Source organism: Arachis duranensis, chromosome 4 (assembly GCF_000817695.3).
Source record: "Arachis duranensis cultivar V14167 chromosome 4, aradu.V14167.gnm2.J7QH, whole genome shotgun sequence".
NCBI lineage: Eukaryota > Viridiplantae > Streptophyta > Magnoliopsida > Fabales > Fabaceae > Arachis > Arachis duranensis.
This window is the reverse complement of record NC_029775.3, coordinates 100,331,382-100,347,079: the sequence shown is the minus strand read 5'-3', so window position 1 is coordinate 100,347,079 and position 15,698 is coordinate 100,331,382. Positions and strand designations below refer to the sequence as shown.

At 32.1% G+C, this 15,698-nt stretch overlaps 2 protein-coding genes across 2 annotated transcripts; both read right to left on the bottom strand.

Moving 5' to 3' along the window:
* Window positions 1–8,189: 8,189 nt before the first annotated feature.
* On the bottom strand, window positions 8,190–9,811 carry LOC107485247 (40S ribosomal protein S25-3; the record flags this gene model as incomplete). The annotated part of the gene is given in 3 exon segments (XM_016105761.3): window positions 8,190–8,437; window positions 9,382–9,516; window positions 9,737–9,811. Coding segments are annotated over 3 exon segments (324 nt in total), but the record flags the coding sequence as incomplete, so codon positions are not given.
* A 1,948-nt stretch (window positions 9,812–11,759) lies between these two features.
* LOC107485246 (CBL-interacting protein kinase 2) lies at window positions 11,760–15,072 on the bottom strand. The gene is made up of 2 exons (XM_016105760.3): window positions 14,894–15,072; window positions 11,760–13,775 (listed from the first exon to the last, which is right to left on the bottom strand). Exon 2 carries the CDS (start codon window positions 13,339–13,341, stop codon window positions 11,962–11,964), a length of 1,380 nt encoding a protein of 459 aa, XP_015961246.1. The 5' UTR covers window positions 13,342–13,775; window positions 14,894–15,072; the 3' UTR covers window positions 11,760–11,961.
* Between the last annotated feature and the right edge of the window lie 626 nt (window positions 15,073–15,698).

The window sequence follows — 15,698 nt, the reverse complement described above, 5'->3', positions numbered from 1 at the left end:
ACTCACATTCTCAAGAGGGATGAGTTTAATGAGAGTTAAATGAGAGTTGAAAATATTACTTCTTGTGTGCCTATAAATACATGTACTGAGGCAAAAGGAAGATACACACAACAAGTAATAAACAATTCTGTTATCAGCACGAAGCTCTAACCAAATTTTAGGAAGACTCTAGGTAACAAATTTTTATTATCTCGAAACTCTTTCATCTTGAATATAATGCTTTTGATAAATCTGGATACTATATACTAAAATCCATCTTGATTTAATGGATCTTGAAGATACCATTAAGGCTGAAAATAATACATCTCAAAAGAATAAAGTCAAATCCATAATTTTTCTTCAACATTATCTTGAAGTATGATTGAAAAATGGATATCCCACATTAAAAGATCCTGCAGATCTGTGGAAAGACCTTGAAGAAAGGTACAATCATCAAAAGACGGTGATACTTCCTCAAACCCGATATGTTAGAGAAAATTTTTTCGACCTTCCATGTCTCGAATGTGCTCCTGCAACAGCAGTATCGAGAAAAAGAATTTAAAAATATTCTGAGTTAATTTCTTGCTTTCTTGTTGTTGAACGCAACAATGAGTTACTTTTGAGAAATCATGAAGCGCGCCCAGATGGCGCCGCCCCATTTCCTGAAGCAAATGCGGCAAATTATAACCCTAGAAGAGGTAAATAGCAAGATTTTGATAACAAAAAAAAATTATGAAAGGAAAAGAAATTATGTTCACAAGAAAGATCTCACCAGAAGTGGGATAAAAAAAGAAATAATAGGCAAAGTATATCAATTGAGGATAAATATTTATGTTGTGGTGGAAAGGGCCATTGGTCACGTACCTGTCGTACCCCAAGGCACCTAGTTGATCTTTATCAAGCATCCTTGAAAATGAATGACAAAGAAAAAGAAACAAATTTTGTTTCAAATGATGAAAATTCCACCACTCGTTATGATGTATCCAATTTCTTTAAGGATTCTGAAGGTAATATTGGCTATTTGATCAATGTTGGAATAGTTTGATATATGTATGTGTTTGTTAAGTATTCATGTGAATAATTTTACTGTGCATGTACTTCTACTCATTTTATTATTATTATCATTTATTTTTTGAAGAAAAATGGTAAGGACATATTCTGAAGATATTTGCCTTGCAGATAGTGCAAGTTCGCACACTATTCTTAAAAGTACTATATATTTTACCCATCTTGTGCCAAAAGAAGAATATGTTAATACTATTATTGGCTCGGGCAATGTAATAGAAGACTCCAGAAGAGCTATAATTTTGTTTCCTGGAGGAACAAAATTCATAATAAATAATGCACTATTGTTTACCAAGTCTCGAAGAAACTTGTTGAGCTTTAAAGATATTTGCCGAAATGGATATCATATTGAGACAATGAATGAGGAAAATCATGAGTACTTATATATCACAACTCATGATTCAAATAAGAAATTTATATTAGAAAAGTTTTCCTCACTTTCATCTGGGTTATATTATACTAAGATTAGTGCAATTGAATCACATGACATTGTAAACCAGAAGTTTACCAGCCCAAATGAATTCATAACTTGGCATGATAGATTGGGTCATCCGGGAACAACCATGATGAGAAAAATTATTGAAAACTCTCATGGACATTCACTAAAGAACTAGAAGATTCTTAAATCTAGTAAATTTTGTAATGTTGCATGTTCTTAAGGGAAATTAATTTTAAAGTCATCACCAGTAAAGATTGGATTTGAGTCCTTTGAATTCCTAGAAAGGATTCAAGGTGATATATGTGGACCTATTCATCCACCATGTGGATCTTTTAGATATTTATGGTCCTAATAGACGCATCTTCGAGATGGTCACATGTGTGCTTATTGTCTTCTCGCAACCTGGCATTTGCGAGATTACTGGCTCAAATTATTCGATTAAAAGCACAATTTTCAGAAAATCCAATCAAAGCAATTCGCCTTGATAATGCTGGTGAATTTACTTCCCAAGCTTTTGATGCTTATTGTATGGCTAATGGAATAAGTGTTGAACATCCAGTAGCTTATCTTCACACACAAAATGGGTTAGCAGAATCGCTTATTAAACACTTTCAATTGATTGCTAGACCCTTACTTATGAGAACAAATCTCCAAACCTCGGTTTGGGGGAATGCTATTTTACATGTCGCAGCACTTATTCGTTTGAGGCCAACGAGTTACCATCAGTTCTCTCCTATGCAATTAGCTTTTGGCCAGCAGTCAAATATTTCTCATTTAAGAATATTTGGGTGTGCGATATATGTTTCCATTGCACCATCTAATCGTACCAAAATGGGACCCCAAAGAAAATTGGGGATATATGTTGGATATGATTCTCCCTCTATAGTGAGGTATCTTGAGATACAAACGAGAGATGTATTTAAAGTCTAGTTTGCGGATTGTCATTTTGATGAATCAAAATTTTCAATATTAGGGGGAGAGAATAAGCTTCTTGAAAAGGAACTTAATTGGAATGCATCATCGTTGATGCATTTAGATTCTCGATCCGGGCAATGTGAACTAGAAGTTCAAAAGATTATACATTTGCAAAGAATAGCAAATGAATTGCCTGATGCATTTTCCTATACAAAGAGGATAACCAAATCTTATATACCAGCGAAAAATGCCCCAATTCGAATTGATGTCTCAGTAGGACAAGTAGCCACTGAAGCAAATTCACGCCAGAAGCGTGGCAGGGCGAAAAATGCCCCAATTCGAATTGATGTCCCGATAGGACAAATAGCCACTGAAGCAAATACACGCCAGAAGCATGGCAGGCCTGTCAGTTCTAAAGATAAAAATTGTCGAAAGAGAAAAGAGGTAAATACTATTCCTGTTGAAAAAGATATAGTAAAGACACCTGTAATTGTCCAAAATTCTGATATAATTTTAATGCCAGAAGACGTTCAGGTACCTGAAAATTATGAAAATGATGAGATCTCGATAAATGATGTATTTACAAGAGAGAAATGGAACCGAAATAAGACAATTGTCAATGAAATATTTGCATATAATGTGGCATTGAATATCATGCATGAAAGTAAGGATCTTGAGCCAAGATCAGTCGAAGAATGTCGATAAAGGAATGATTGGCCAAAATGGAAAGAAGTCATGAAGGCTGAATTAGACTCACTTGCAAAACGTGAAGTCTTTGGACCTGTAGTCCGTACACCAGAAGATGTAAAACCTGTTGGATACCGGTGGGTATTTGTGAAAAAACGAAATGAGAAAAATAAAGTTGTGTGCTATAAAGCCTGACTTGTGGCACAAGATTTTTCACAAAGGCCCGGTATAGATTATGAAGAAACGTATTTCCCTATAGTGGATGCGATAACATTGCGTTATTTGGTCAGTTTATCTGCATATCATAAACTACATATGCATTTAATAGATGTGGTAACAGCCTATTTGTATGGCTCATTAGATCGAGATATCTATATGAAAGTCCCTGAAGGACTAAAGATATCTAAACCATCCAATGAATATTCGCAAGGATTATACTCAGTTAAATTGCAAAGATCTTTATATGGTCTAAAGCAATTTGGACGAATGTGGTATAATCGTCTTACTGAGTATATGGCCAAAAACAGATTCAAGAATGATGATATCTGTCCATGTGTTTTCATAAAGAAAATCGCATCTGGATTCATTATAATTGATGTGTATGTTGATGATTTAAATATCATTGGGACTCCTGAAGAGATTCCAACAATTATAAAAACTCTGAAAGAAGAGTTTGAGATTAAAGATCTTGAAAGGACTAAATTTTGTCTCAGCCTGCAGATCGAGCATACAAAAAATGGGATCTTTTTTGTCAAGCGACATACACAAAGAAGATCTTGAAAAGATTTTATATAGATAAGTCACATCCTTTGAGTACCCCAATGATTGTAAGATCTTTGGATGTGAAAAAGGATCAATTCCGTCCTAAAGAAGAGAATGAAGATATCCTTGGTCCTGAAGTACCATATCTTAGTGCCATTGGAGCACTAATGTATCTTGCTAATAATACGCGACCTGGTATATCATTCGCAGTGAATTTACTAGCAAGGTATAGTTCCTCTCCAACCAGAAGACATTGGAGTGGAATCAAGCAAATCTTTCGATATCTTCATGGAACGGTTGATATGAGATTATTTTATCCCTATGGATCTAAGTCACTATTAGTTGGCTATGCAAATGCTGGATACTTGTCTGATCCACATAAAGGGATATCTCAAACAAGATACATGTTCACATATGGTGAAACAGCTATATTATGGAGGTCCACGAAACAGACAATTGTAGCAACATCCTCTTATCATGCTGAAATACTAGCGATACATGAAGCAAGTCGCGAGTGTTTTTGGCTCAGAAGTGTGATCCAATATATTCTGTCATCATGTGGACTGATTAATCAGAAGATAGCTCTAATTGTCCTGTTTGAAGATAATACAACATGTATTGCTCAACTTAAAGGCGGATATATCAAAGGTGATAGAACAAAGCATATTTCTCCTAAATTCTTCTTCACTCATGATTTTCAAAATCAAGGGACAATTGATGTCCAACAGATCCACTCAAGTGACAATCTGGCAGATTTATTCACAAATTCACTCCTAAAATCCTCCTTTGAAAGATTGGTACATGAGATTGGGATTCGCGGATTTCAAGACATTAAATGATGTCGGCAAGAGGGGGAGACTGTACTCTTTTTCCCTTGGTCAGGTTTTTTTCCCATTGGATTTTTCTTTAGTAAGGTTTTAACGAGGCAATAATCCTAAATGGTCATCCAAGGGGGAGTGTTGTGATAAGACCAAATGAGGTGGATGACCATCATTTAATATGGGCGGCTCACATTCTCAAGAGAGATGAGTTTAATGAGAGTTTAATGAGAGTTGAAAATGTTATCTCTTGTGTGCCTATGAATACATGTACTGAGGCAAAAGAAAGATACACACAACAAGCAATAAACAATTCTCTCTCTCCCTTACGTTGCAATACTTCTCTCTCTTTATATCTCTTTATTTTATATTTGTTACCTCTTCCTTATTTATTTATTTAGTTATTTTATAACATCATGTTGCTTCATATTCTTTTTTTTTCTTTTTCCTAATAAAAACAACAACCGTAATTATAGTGTATTATTTATAATCCCACTTTCTCTTTCTGACCTTATCTTGCATACTTGCACCAAACACTCGGAATATTTTTAAATTTGTATCTCTACCTTATGATTCATCTTTTTATTTAAACAAAAAATTTCATATTTTCCAATTAAAATCATAGTAGAAAGAATTACGTTCTTGCGTGTTATATTTTAATTTTGCAGACAGTATGAGCGAAAATAAAAATATATGTTCCATACTTTAAGTTCGTAGTTACTTCCAGCAACATTGAAAAAGAAAACATGATATGAACAAATTAGTTACACTGCACCCTAATTGCTCAGCTGGTCTAGTTATATTGCAAGTTTCTGTAGTTTATCAAATATTGATAAGATCCTATAGTTTAAATTCTTTTAATCAGTAGATAAAATAGTTGAAAAAAATTGATTAATTTTATTTAGCACTTGATTTTTAGAATACGTTAACAGTGGCTCTGCATAAAATTTACACGAAATTTTATTTTAAACAAAGAAATACCATTTGAGATTAATTGATATAATTTAATGTTGGCACTTTTGGATTAAAATAAGTTATAATTTTATTTCTATGGCTTTAATTTTAAGAGAAATTAAACAAAATATTGGTGTACACAACTTTTTGTGTTTACCTTCTACCCCCCTTGTTAGTAAATATATTTTACAAAGAAAAATAAATATCTATCATAGATGAATAATATATATGACTTTATAAAAATAAACAAAACTTAAGTATAAATGAAAAATAAATATCCGCTAGTTAGATAAATAAATGTCAGACTAATAAGAAAATATTTTTTTTTATAAATCATACAAATTCATTTTCCTCCATCATAGATGTTTACTTTTCTCTGTCAGTATAAGGTGTACCAAAAAAGAGAGTAATAGAAACATTAGGTCCTTAAAAAAGTTTATGATGGACTTCTATGTCCTAAAGGAAAAAATATATATATATATCAAATAAGTCTCTTTGAGAAAACTTTATAATAAACTTACAAGTGTCTCAATACCAAAAAAAAAAAAAAACTTATAATTTTCTAAAAAAAATAAATCTTTAAAAAATTATAAATTTAATTATTCTATTGATTCTTATAGTTTTGCAAAATTTTCAATTAAGTTCTTATACTTTTTTTTCTTTTAATTGGGTCTTCGCAATAATTTTTTTTTCAATTACATCCGTTTTGGTAATAATTGGCTTAATTGTATAAGGACCCAACTAAAAAAGAATTGATGCAGAAATTAAAATAAAAGAAAAAAATGTAAGGACTCAATTAAAAAAAATTAGTGCAAGGACTCAATTAAAAGAAAAAAAAAGTATAAAGACCTAATTAAAAATTTTACGAAATTATAGAATAATTAAACCAAATTATAATTATACTTATAAATTTCTGACCGAATAGGATAAAATATTGAAAATAATGAATTGTGTCTAATATTGCAACCTTGCATGATTTAGGAACTACAAGACTAACATTTCAATTTTTCAAGAAATTATTTATTATTTTTTCTCAAAAAATTATAAATCTATTACAAAATTTTCATATATTATTTTATTTAAAAAAACTATAAATCAATTACAAAAATTTTTCAGACTAGCTATCTATCCTATTACTTAACCAAAGGAAAAGTTCACATAATAGCGACACTATAATCTTAAGAAGTGATCAATTTAATCATTTTGACTGGTATAGCATACATAACTAAACACTATTGTGTCTGAGATTGAATTCCAAGAAATAATGCTTACTTGCCAAATTCCTTGTTCCCATCGGCACATTAATAACAAAATACGGAAACTGACCACTTCTTCCTTAGCCCTTGTGCTTTAAAAGTTAAGAGTAAAACATTATATTTATCACTAATATTTAGGTTATATCTTAATTTGGCCTTAACATTTTAAATATCTTATTTCTATTTTAAGGTTTTATTTTTATCTTAAAAGGTTTTAAATATGTTTAATAGTGTCTTAAACTTGACACTAATAATTAACGAAATAAAAGACGTGGATGTTACTAACTTTATTAGTTAATTCATATTTTTTCTGTGTTAAAAAAAATTACAAAAACCTTCTTGTAACACTTTTTAATTTTCTTTTAGTACAAAACTCTAAATCCTAACAATCAATTATCAACGCTTCAAAATAAAATAAAAACTTTTATATTAATAATTGTTGGTGGATCGATTTTACTTACATATTAAAATTCAATGCTATTATTAACTCTTCAATATGTAAATTGTTTGTATCAAATTTAATGAAGACAACATTAAACCTGCTTAAAACTTTTTTTGGATTAAAATAGAATATTTGAAAGTTTTTGGGATTAAAATAGAACTTTTGAAACGTTTGGGACCAAATTAAAATTTAACCCAAATATTAAATTTAATTTTGATGCACTATTAGTGTAACATAATTTTACACATGCATTCAATTACGTAAAATAGTTTTTGTCATCAAGAAGAATGGATGCGATTGCACAAGAATGTATACAATTGCACAACTATATAAATTATTTTACACTGTCAAGAATGTATACAATTGCACAACTATGTAAATTATTTTACACTATTAGTGCATCAAAATCAAACTCCCCAAACATTTACCCAAAAGTGAAAAACCATCAGGGACCAAGATAATAATTTACCAAAAGTGAAAAACCATCGTTGTCCTATATCTTTGCATTATCTAACATAAAAAAAAAAAATCCTCAAACAAGAAAATGTGACCTCTTTAGTCAACCCAATTTATTACTTATATAAAATAAAATTGAAAAAACAATTTTTTTCCATTAAATTACATTAAGCATATTATTAGACATTTATGTCGAAGATACAACACTGTTCTACTAGTTGCGATTTGATGGTCATACACTACTCATACTAAATTTCAAGTCATGATAACCATACCCAAATGAATTTCCAGGTCGAATTAGAAATTAACAAAATACTAAGCGCGGCGCAACAGTAACAAGTTGGTTGCAAAATTGAGTCTCCACCAAATTAGCAATTCAACTAAATAGATTTGCAAACATGGCGAGAATATCAAAATGATAAACAAACAAAAGCAATATATATTATCAAGGACAGAAAAAAAACCTCAGATGCATTCAACATTAGTCTAGTCTGAAGTACATCTCAAACTGAAACAAAAATTTCTTCATTGATCTTGCGAGGTACTACATCTAGGTGTTTGTTGCCCTAGTGTAAATCTGCTGACTCGCGTGAGCGGACACCAGCCGGATTGAACCTCTAGCCATCAACTCTCTTATCGCCTTCCTTGCAAGTGACCCATTAATCTGTACAGTGAAAGGAAAATAATGACTTCTTTGGTTTGGAAAGGATAGAACCTTGTTTCTGTAGCGCTTATGAGAATCAATATCAAATTGTTTTATGCTTAGAGAATGCATTGGATATGAAACCATAACAAAAGTAGCAATCAAAATTGTCAGTATGCCATCAAGAAAAAGATTCTCAAGCATTATATATGGAAATGGTTAACCAAAAATATCAATGCCAAGGTCATTACAGTTTAGTTTAATGAATTATATCCATATAAACCAACAATCTTATTGAAAATTAAGAGGGAAACCAAATCTAGAAAATAAAAGGATTGAGTTGGATAGAAGTGTAAAGTTGACAATCACATATAAAAAAATATGAAGTAGAAGCAACAAGATAGCAAGCACGGATATCTAACAGAGAAGTCATTGTCTTGATTTTCTCATAAGAGCCTACCAACTGAACTTATGATACTACAACTTCTAAAAAAAAAAACGAAGCTCGGTGCAAAAGGGTGTCATGTAATTCCACAGCCGAAACCCGTGACCTTGAGATCACACGGAGACAACTCAACCGTTGCTCCAAAGCTCCTCTTCAACATACTACAACTTACTATTAAAAAAAAACACTAAACATTTATAACGCCAATCAGTCTTGCATATAACAAGCTTCTTAGGATTAGCACCAAAAAATGCAATCTAACACCAACACAAACAGGATTGCTGAGTTTGAAACTTTGAATTAGTGCTAGACTTACGAACTTAGAATGTGAATAGATCAACAGAATAAAACACACGTTCAAGAACATATTGTATAAAGAAGTGGCCACAATCCAAATCACAACCTAACCTACAACCATGATCCTACTACAGAACACGCATCAAAACAACAACACATCCACACCTATGTTATCACTTTTCAATCTATTCAAACAAGTAAGAGAAAAGAAAGAGAGAGGTACCCTCAGACGATCAGAGAGAATGGAAGGAGTGATGAGCTTGAATTTGGGTGCTTCAGAGAGGAGCTTGTCATATGAAGCCTGATCAAACAGCACCTGATTGTTCACCTTCTCCTTCTGCTTTCCCTTGCTCCACTTCTGTTAATTCCACATCAAATTCTCAACCTTAGAAATTATTAATTACGTAACCAAAACAAAATATATCATCAAATCCAGATATACAACATAACTAAATATGATTTACCCCTAATTATCACATCATAGTTGATACAAAATCATATTAGCACCAACACCAAATCATAATAACAATCATATAAAATATAGAAAAAAAGATGAAAATTGAAAAAGGAAAAGGGACCTTCTTCTTCTGCTTGCCACCGCCAGATTTGGCGGGCTTGGAAGATGGTGGAGGAGCCTTATCTTTCTTTGGAGCCTGCAATCGAGAATAGAACACAGTTAGGCAATTACATATGAGAGAAGAAAGAGATGAATGAAGAGATTCGCAGTTTCGCACCATGGAAAATAGCAGGGATGTGAAATTGGAAACTGAGAATTAGGAACTGAAGCTCAGAAACTATATAGCTAGGGTTCTTTCCTTGAATTTTTTTGTGTTCATTATATGTTTGGATGTTAAATTCATGGATGGGCCCACAATGAGATTTTTGGAAGTCCCATTTATTTTCAGGCCCGCTATTAAAATAAAGTTGAAAAGAAAATAGAAAAAAAAAAAACACCCACTGAAATCACATATTTGGCGAAAAATAAAGAATAAATGCGGATAAAACTATAAAAGAGTCCAATTTCATACAAGAAATTTTTAGGAAAACAAAAAGCCGGTAATGATATGTGAGCATATTTTGTTTCGTGGTATGCCGAAAAAACAAAATATTTTGTTTCGTGAACAATATTCTGTTTTTATTTCTAATAGTCAAAATGGAAAATGAAAAAAATTTAATAATTATAGTGTATAATTACTGAAAACATTTTCTATTTCCATTTTCTATCATTATTGATAGTGGGTTAATTAAATTCAAGGGTAAACCATCAAAAATACATCTGAAGTATTTTAGCACTGACAAAAATATTTTTAAATTTTATTATCGATAAAAATATTCTCAAATTATTTAAAAATGTGACAAAATGTTTAACATTAAATATATATTATCAAAAAATATTTTAGAAATTGAATTTTGATACAATTTTTTGTAAGTATTATTAGAAAAATAGATATATTTATTCTTAAAGTTGTGATATTTCGTTAAGTATATATATTTTTTTGTAATTTATTTGTCAACAACTAATAATACTTTTAAAAAATAAAAAAATCTAAAAGTTAAATTTTTATTCGATTTTTTGTGTGTATTTTCTAAATAGTTATCTAACTATTCCTATCAACTTTTAGATTAAATGCTTATGCGATTTGTTAAATACAAAAGTCGTTTAACACTTATATAAGAATAATTTTTTTTGACATTTTTGTTGCGTTTTTAAATAATTTAAAAAAAATTATCTATAACAAAATTCAAAAATATTTTTTTATCAAAAGATAGAATAATTCGGGTGCATTTTTTATAATTTACCCTTAAATTCAATAAATAAAAGGAGTTTTGTTACTTGAAAAGCCATGGCCTTGAACGTTGAGCATGTTCTAAGTTCTAACCAAAACTAAATGCGGTAGTTGATTAGCACCTTGGTCCAGCTTGACAATGACTAATCGACATTGCATCCATTGTTTCTAACAATTTGTGGGCTGAACCAGGAAAAGACGTCACTGTTATGAATTCTTGTGCATTGTTGTTGAACTCATGCTTTGTGGGGTACTGATTTTCAAGCTGTTTATGAGAGAGAGAATCTTTTTGTAAAAGATTGTTGAACAGCAGTTTTATAAATTGCTTAAATACAAGTTTATATTTTCAATAATAATGTAATTTGTGATTATAATCTTGACACTGATTTATTTAGTTGTCTTCTTATCATTTGATGACTGTTGCCTCATTCGAAGAAAATAATGTAGATAGATTAAAGTTGAACCCAACATGTCAACATGATTAATAATAATTAAACCCATCATGAATGGTCTCAATTGCTTGTTGACCTGGTGGTATTCACTCTTGCTACATAAACTTCCACTTCAAGTTAAAAAAGGGAAAATAGTTCTTTTTTTTTTTTTGTCTAACTCCCTGGGTGTAGTTATATGATAAGATCATATAAAATTCTAACGTGAAAGGATTCATTCCCTCCCTTCACCATGGAGGTTGTGAGGATGGTGCTTTCAGTAGAAGCCATGAGATCATTGCAGCTTCAAAATGCAGAAAATGCCATTTGAAAGAACACAATATTCAGTAAAAACAAAATACTAAAATCTGATAATGGGAATAGAATTTAAGATCCAAATGGTCAAATTTGCAATTCAGTTATACAATCTGTACAAGAGATTGAACTAGCCACCTTATTTCTGACTATATGTCAAATTAACAAGGGGACTTGACCAAGATCATAACATAGTTAAGCTTATAACATAATAACACCCTAGGTAGTAAAAACAACATTCAAGTAGTTTGCATAGTACACACCATCAAGCACCTAATAACCAGGCACAACATGAGACTGCTGTTGTTGCTCTTCCGGCACCACTTCATGTTGTGTTGGTTGTTCTCCCTGCCATGACCAAACAATGTCCTTGAGAGCCGGCCGAATGTCGTGTTTCAGAAGCTTCTTGTACTCCACTGTGTCACCATTGGCCTTTCTCAACTCTACCAGATGGAACTGTGGGGTTATCTCGAAAATCTCAGCATCAATGCCCAAGATCCCTTTTCTGCCTTCCTTGGAACCTTCCAACTTCAACAAACCTCCGTCTTTCTTATTCACTTTTAACTGAAAGCGCTTGCAAATGTCTTCCAACTTAGAGAATATGGTCGAGGCGGACTTGTTGGATGTGAACCGGACCTCTTTCTTTTGCTCGGCATCCTCAAACAAACCGGATAAGTCAAAGCCGGAGGAGAAAGAGATTATGTCAAAGGCATTTAAATTGAAAGGTTTTCCCTGCTCTTTCTTGGGCTTTGCAATTGGACAGTTCTCGCATGTGTCGAAAACACCTTCAGCATCCAGAGGGGCTAGCTCTTTGTTTTCAGTTGCAGTAATCACAGACTTGTCTAACCCCTTTTTAAACCAAGAACTTTCCATGATTTTGGCCATTGATATCCTTGTCCTTGGGTTTGGATCCAAGATTTTGGACAACAATCGGCGAACATCAGGTGCAAACCACTTAGGAAATTTGAATTCCGCCTTACCGATTTTCCTATACATCTCCATCAGATTTTTATCCTGGAATGGAAGATAACCAGCCAGCAGAGCAAACAAGACTACCCCGCAGGACCATATATCAGCTTTCACCCCATCATAACCCCTTCTGTTTATCACTTCTGGCGCAACATAGGCGGGCGTACCACATGTTGTATGGAGTAATCCATCTTGGTGCTTCGATTCAGCAAGAGCACTCAATCCAAAGTCTGAAACCTTCAAATTCTCATTTTCATCCAATAGTAGATTTTCTGGTTTCAAATCTCGATGGCACACACCCCGGCTGTGACAATAGTCTACTGCACTAATCAGTTGCTGAAAGTATCTCCTGGCAACATCCTCTTTGAGTTTTCCTTTAAGTATCTTGTTGAAGAGCTCACCCCCTTTTGCATACTCCATGACGAAGTAGATTTTGGTTTTACTGGCCATTACCTCATAAAGCTCAACCACATGTGGATGCTGAATTAGTCTCATCACAGAAATTTCACGCTTAATCTGTTCAATCATCCCAACTTTCAATATCTTCTCTTTATCAATTACCTTAATGGCCACACTCATGCCAGTTGCAAGGTTCCTAGCATGGTAGACCTTTGCAAAGGTCCCTTGGCCTAATAACTTCCCTAGTTCGTATCGCTGCATAAGCACACTTCCTTTTTGTTCCATTTCTAGTAAGACCTACACGGGATGCTGAAATCAGTGCTATAATACACTAAGTAGATGTAGTTAAGTGACCAAAATGGGGATTAAGAAGATTCTCCAAGATCAACCATCTTCACAAAGTTCATGTTCTGGCATTGAACAACTATTGAGATTTCCGGTGACCGGCACATGAGCGAAAAATAGACGTCGGCAGAGGTTTGAACACCCAATCTCATCAAGGATAAACAAGGCTAGCCCAGATGGAGCCAAAGCCTCATTAAACTCCGAGAAGGAACTATTTACTTGCAAGCACATCATTCAGCATTCCCTGGTTTTGTAGTGACACTAGAGAATACTGAAGATGATGAACTTCTTAAAAAGCTTTGAAGAACTACCAAAGAACAAAGCAGAAACTTGTTAACTTTCAACTACACAGCAGCAAAATTTAGTAGGCACACCTGAAAGAAAGAAAAATAAATAAAGAAAAGGCTTAGTAACATAAATATATTAGATATAATTTGTGGATATTTAAGCTACACAAAACATTACGGTTGATTGGAACAAACAATAGAAATAGCTAAGCCTTCAACTACTAGGTGAGATCAAGTACATGAATCAAATAATGACATATATGCCATCGTAATCTTACTTTCTCATAACTTCAACACCAAGGTGGCTTTTCGGGATAATTTTATAGGATATAATTTGAAGGGAAATTAACAGCCGCTGACTTGCAGCGTCCTCTAGTACAAATATTATAATCAAATGCTGGTTCTAGAGATATTAGAAGTAAATAATTCAAGACCATGAAACAGAAAACAAGTGTGTGAAAACTTGAATATTGACACAAGCATATGACTTCAAATAATGAATAGATCCAAACCAAAGGTAGCAGTGAGCCATGCAGAAGCAATGAAACTGAGTGAATCAAATAATCAAACAGCTGGTTTACATAAGAACACTGACACACTCTATCTGTTTTCAATTAATTCTTTTTAATCCTTGATTTATGGTTATTTGATTAGTAAGAATGTTAGCAAAATTGTGTGCAATATCAGAAGTATTTAATAAATGAAAACAAGCAAAGTAGCAGCAAATATAATAAATATAAAAATAGTGAAATTTAGCAATTGCCATTCGAGAGGATTACATTAAAACCAACTAAGAGTCATCAAAGAATTAAGGAAAGAATAAATTTTATAACCCAAAACACAACTCTTCCCTCATCCCATTAAGCATCAAATTTCTTAAATCTATGAGCAGGGAAAAAAAACTTACTCAAATTATGACTCAACATGAATAATTTTCCAACAAAACCCAGAAATTGCACAGTAATTAGGAAGCTCAGAAGCCATGGTGAGCGATATTCTCAAGAAACAAAACAGTGAGGAACAATTAGAGAATGCCGTGCCGTGTTGCAAACCAAATCAAATCAAATTGAGCTCAAAAACGAATAGTTTCAAACTTTGATACAACATCATGATGGTAATAATCATGTAAAATATATAAAAAAAAAATAAAAACAAAAATAAAACGAGAAAAAACCTCAGAAACGATAAAGGGTAACTGAATTTACCTGCGAAAGGGTTGGAGATTGATGATTGTTTGGTTTTCTGTTTCTGTGGCTGCAATGAAAATGGAAATTTGGAACAACTGAACAAGAACAAGGAACAGAAAAACCATTAAGAGAGAAAATCAGAGAGAAAGAGAGTGATGTGGTTTTTAACGTTTGATTGAGAGAAATTTGAGAAATCCCAAAATGCGTTGTGAGATGCTTCTTTTATAAACTTGGGTTATTCACGTTGATGGTGACCTAATTATTATTCCCAACATTTTTTATTATATATTTCATTTGCTAATTATTATTATTATTTTTATTTTTAATTATTAGGGTGCCATGCTATAGGCCAAAATAGGTATATGAACAAAATAAAATTGAAGATTTTCTGATCCGATGAATCTGAATGCAAGCTTCAACTTTAACTTAATAAGTTTTTATAAAAGAAAATAATCGGTTATATTGGAAAATATAAATAAATTTATACTTCTTTTTTAAATAAATATATTATTTTAAAGTATATAAATTTTAACTTACTGATAAAACAAATGAAATGTTATATGATAAAAAAAAATCAATGTCAATATTCTAAAATAAACTACAAAAAATATCACTATTTTTCTAATTGGAATCTAGTATTATTTGAAAATAAAAATATAAAATCTTATTTGAAAGAAAAATTATTTTTGCAAATTCTATTTAAGTTCGCATGTTCCATGACATCACAATTTATGAGTAACAAATTGAATTATTTTAAGAAATATTATAACAAATTTCCTTAATCGAAAAGCCAAATTTGACTTGTTATATTATTAAATACAAG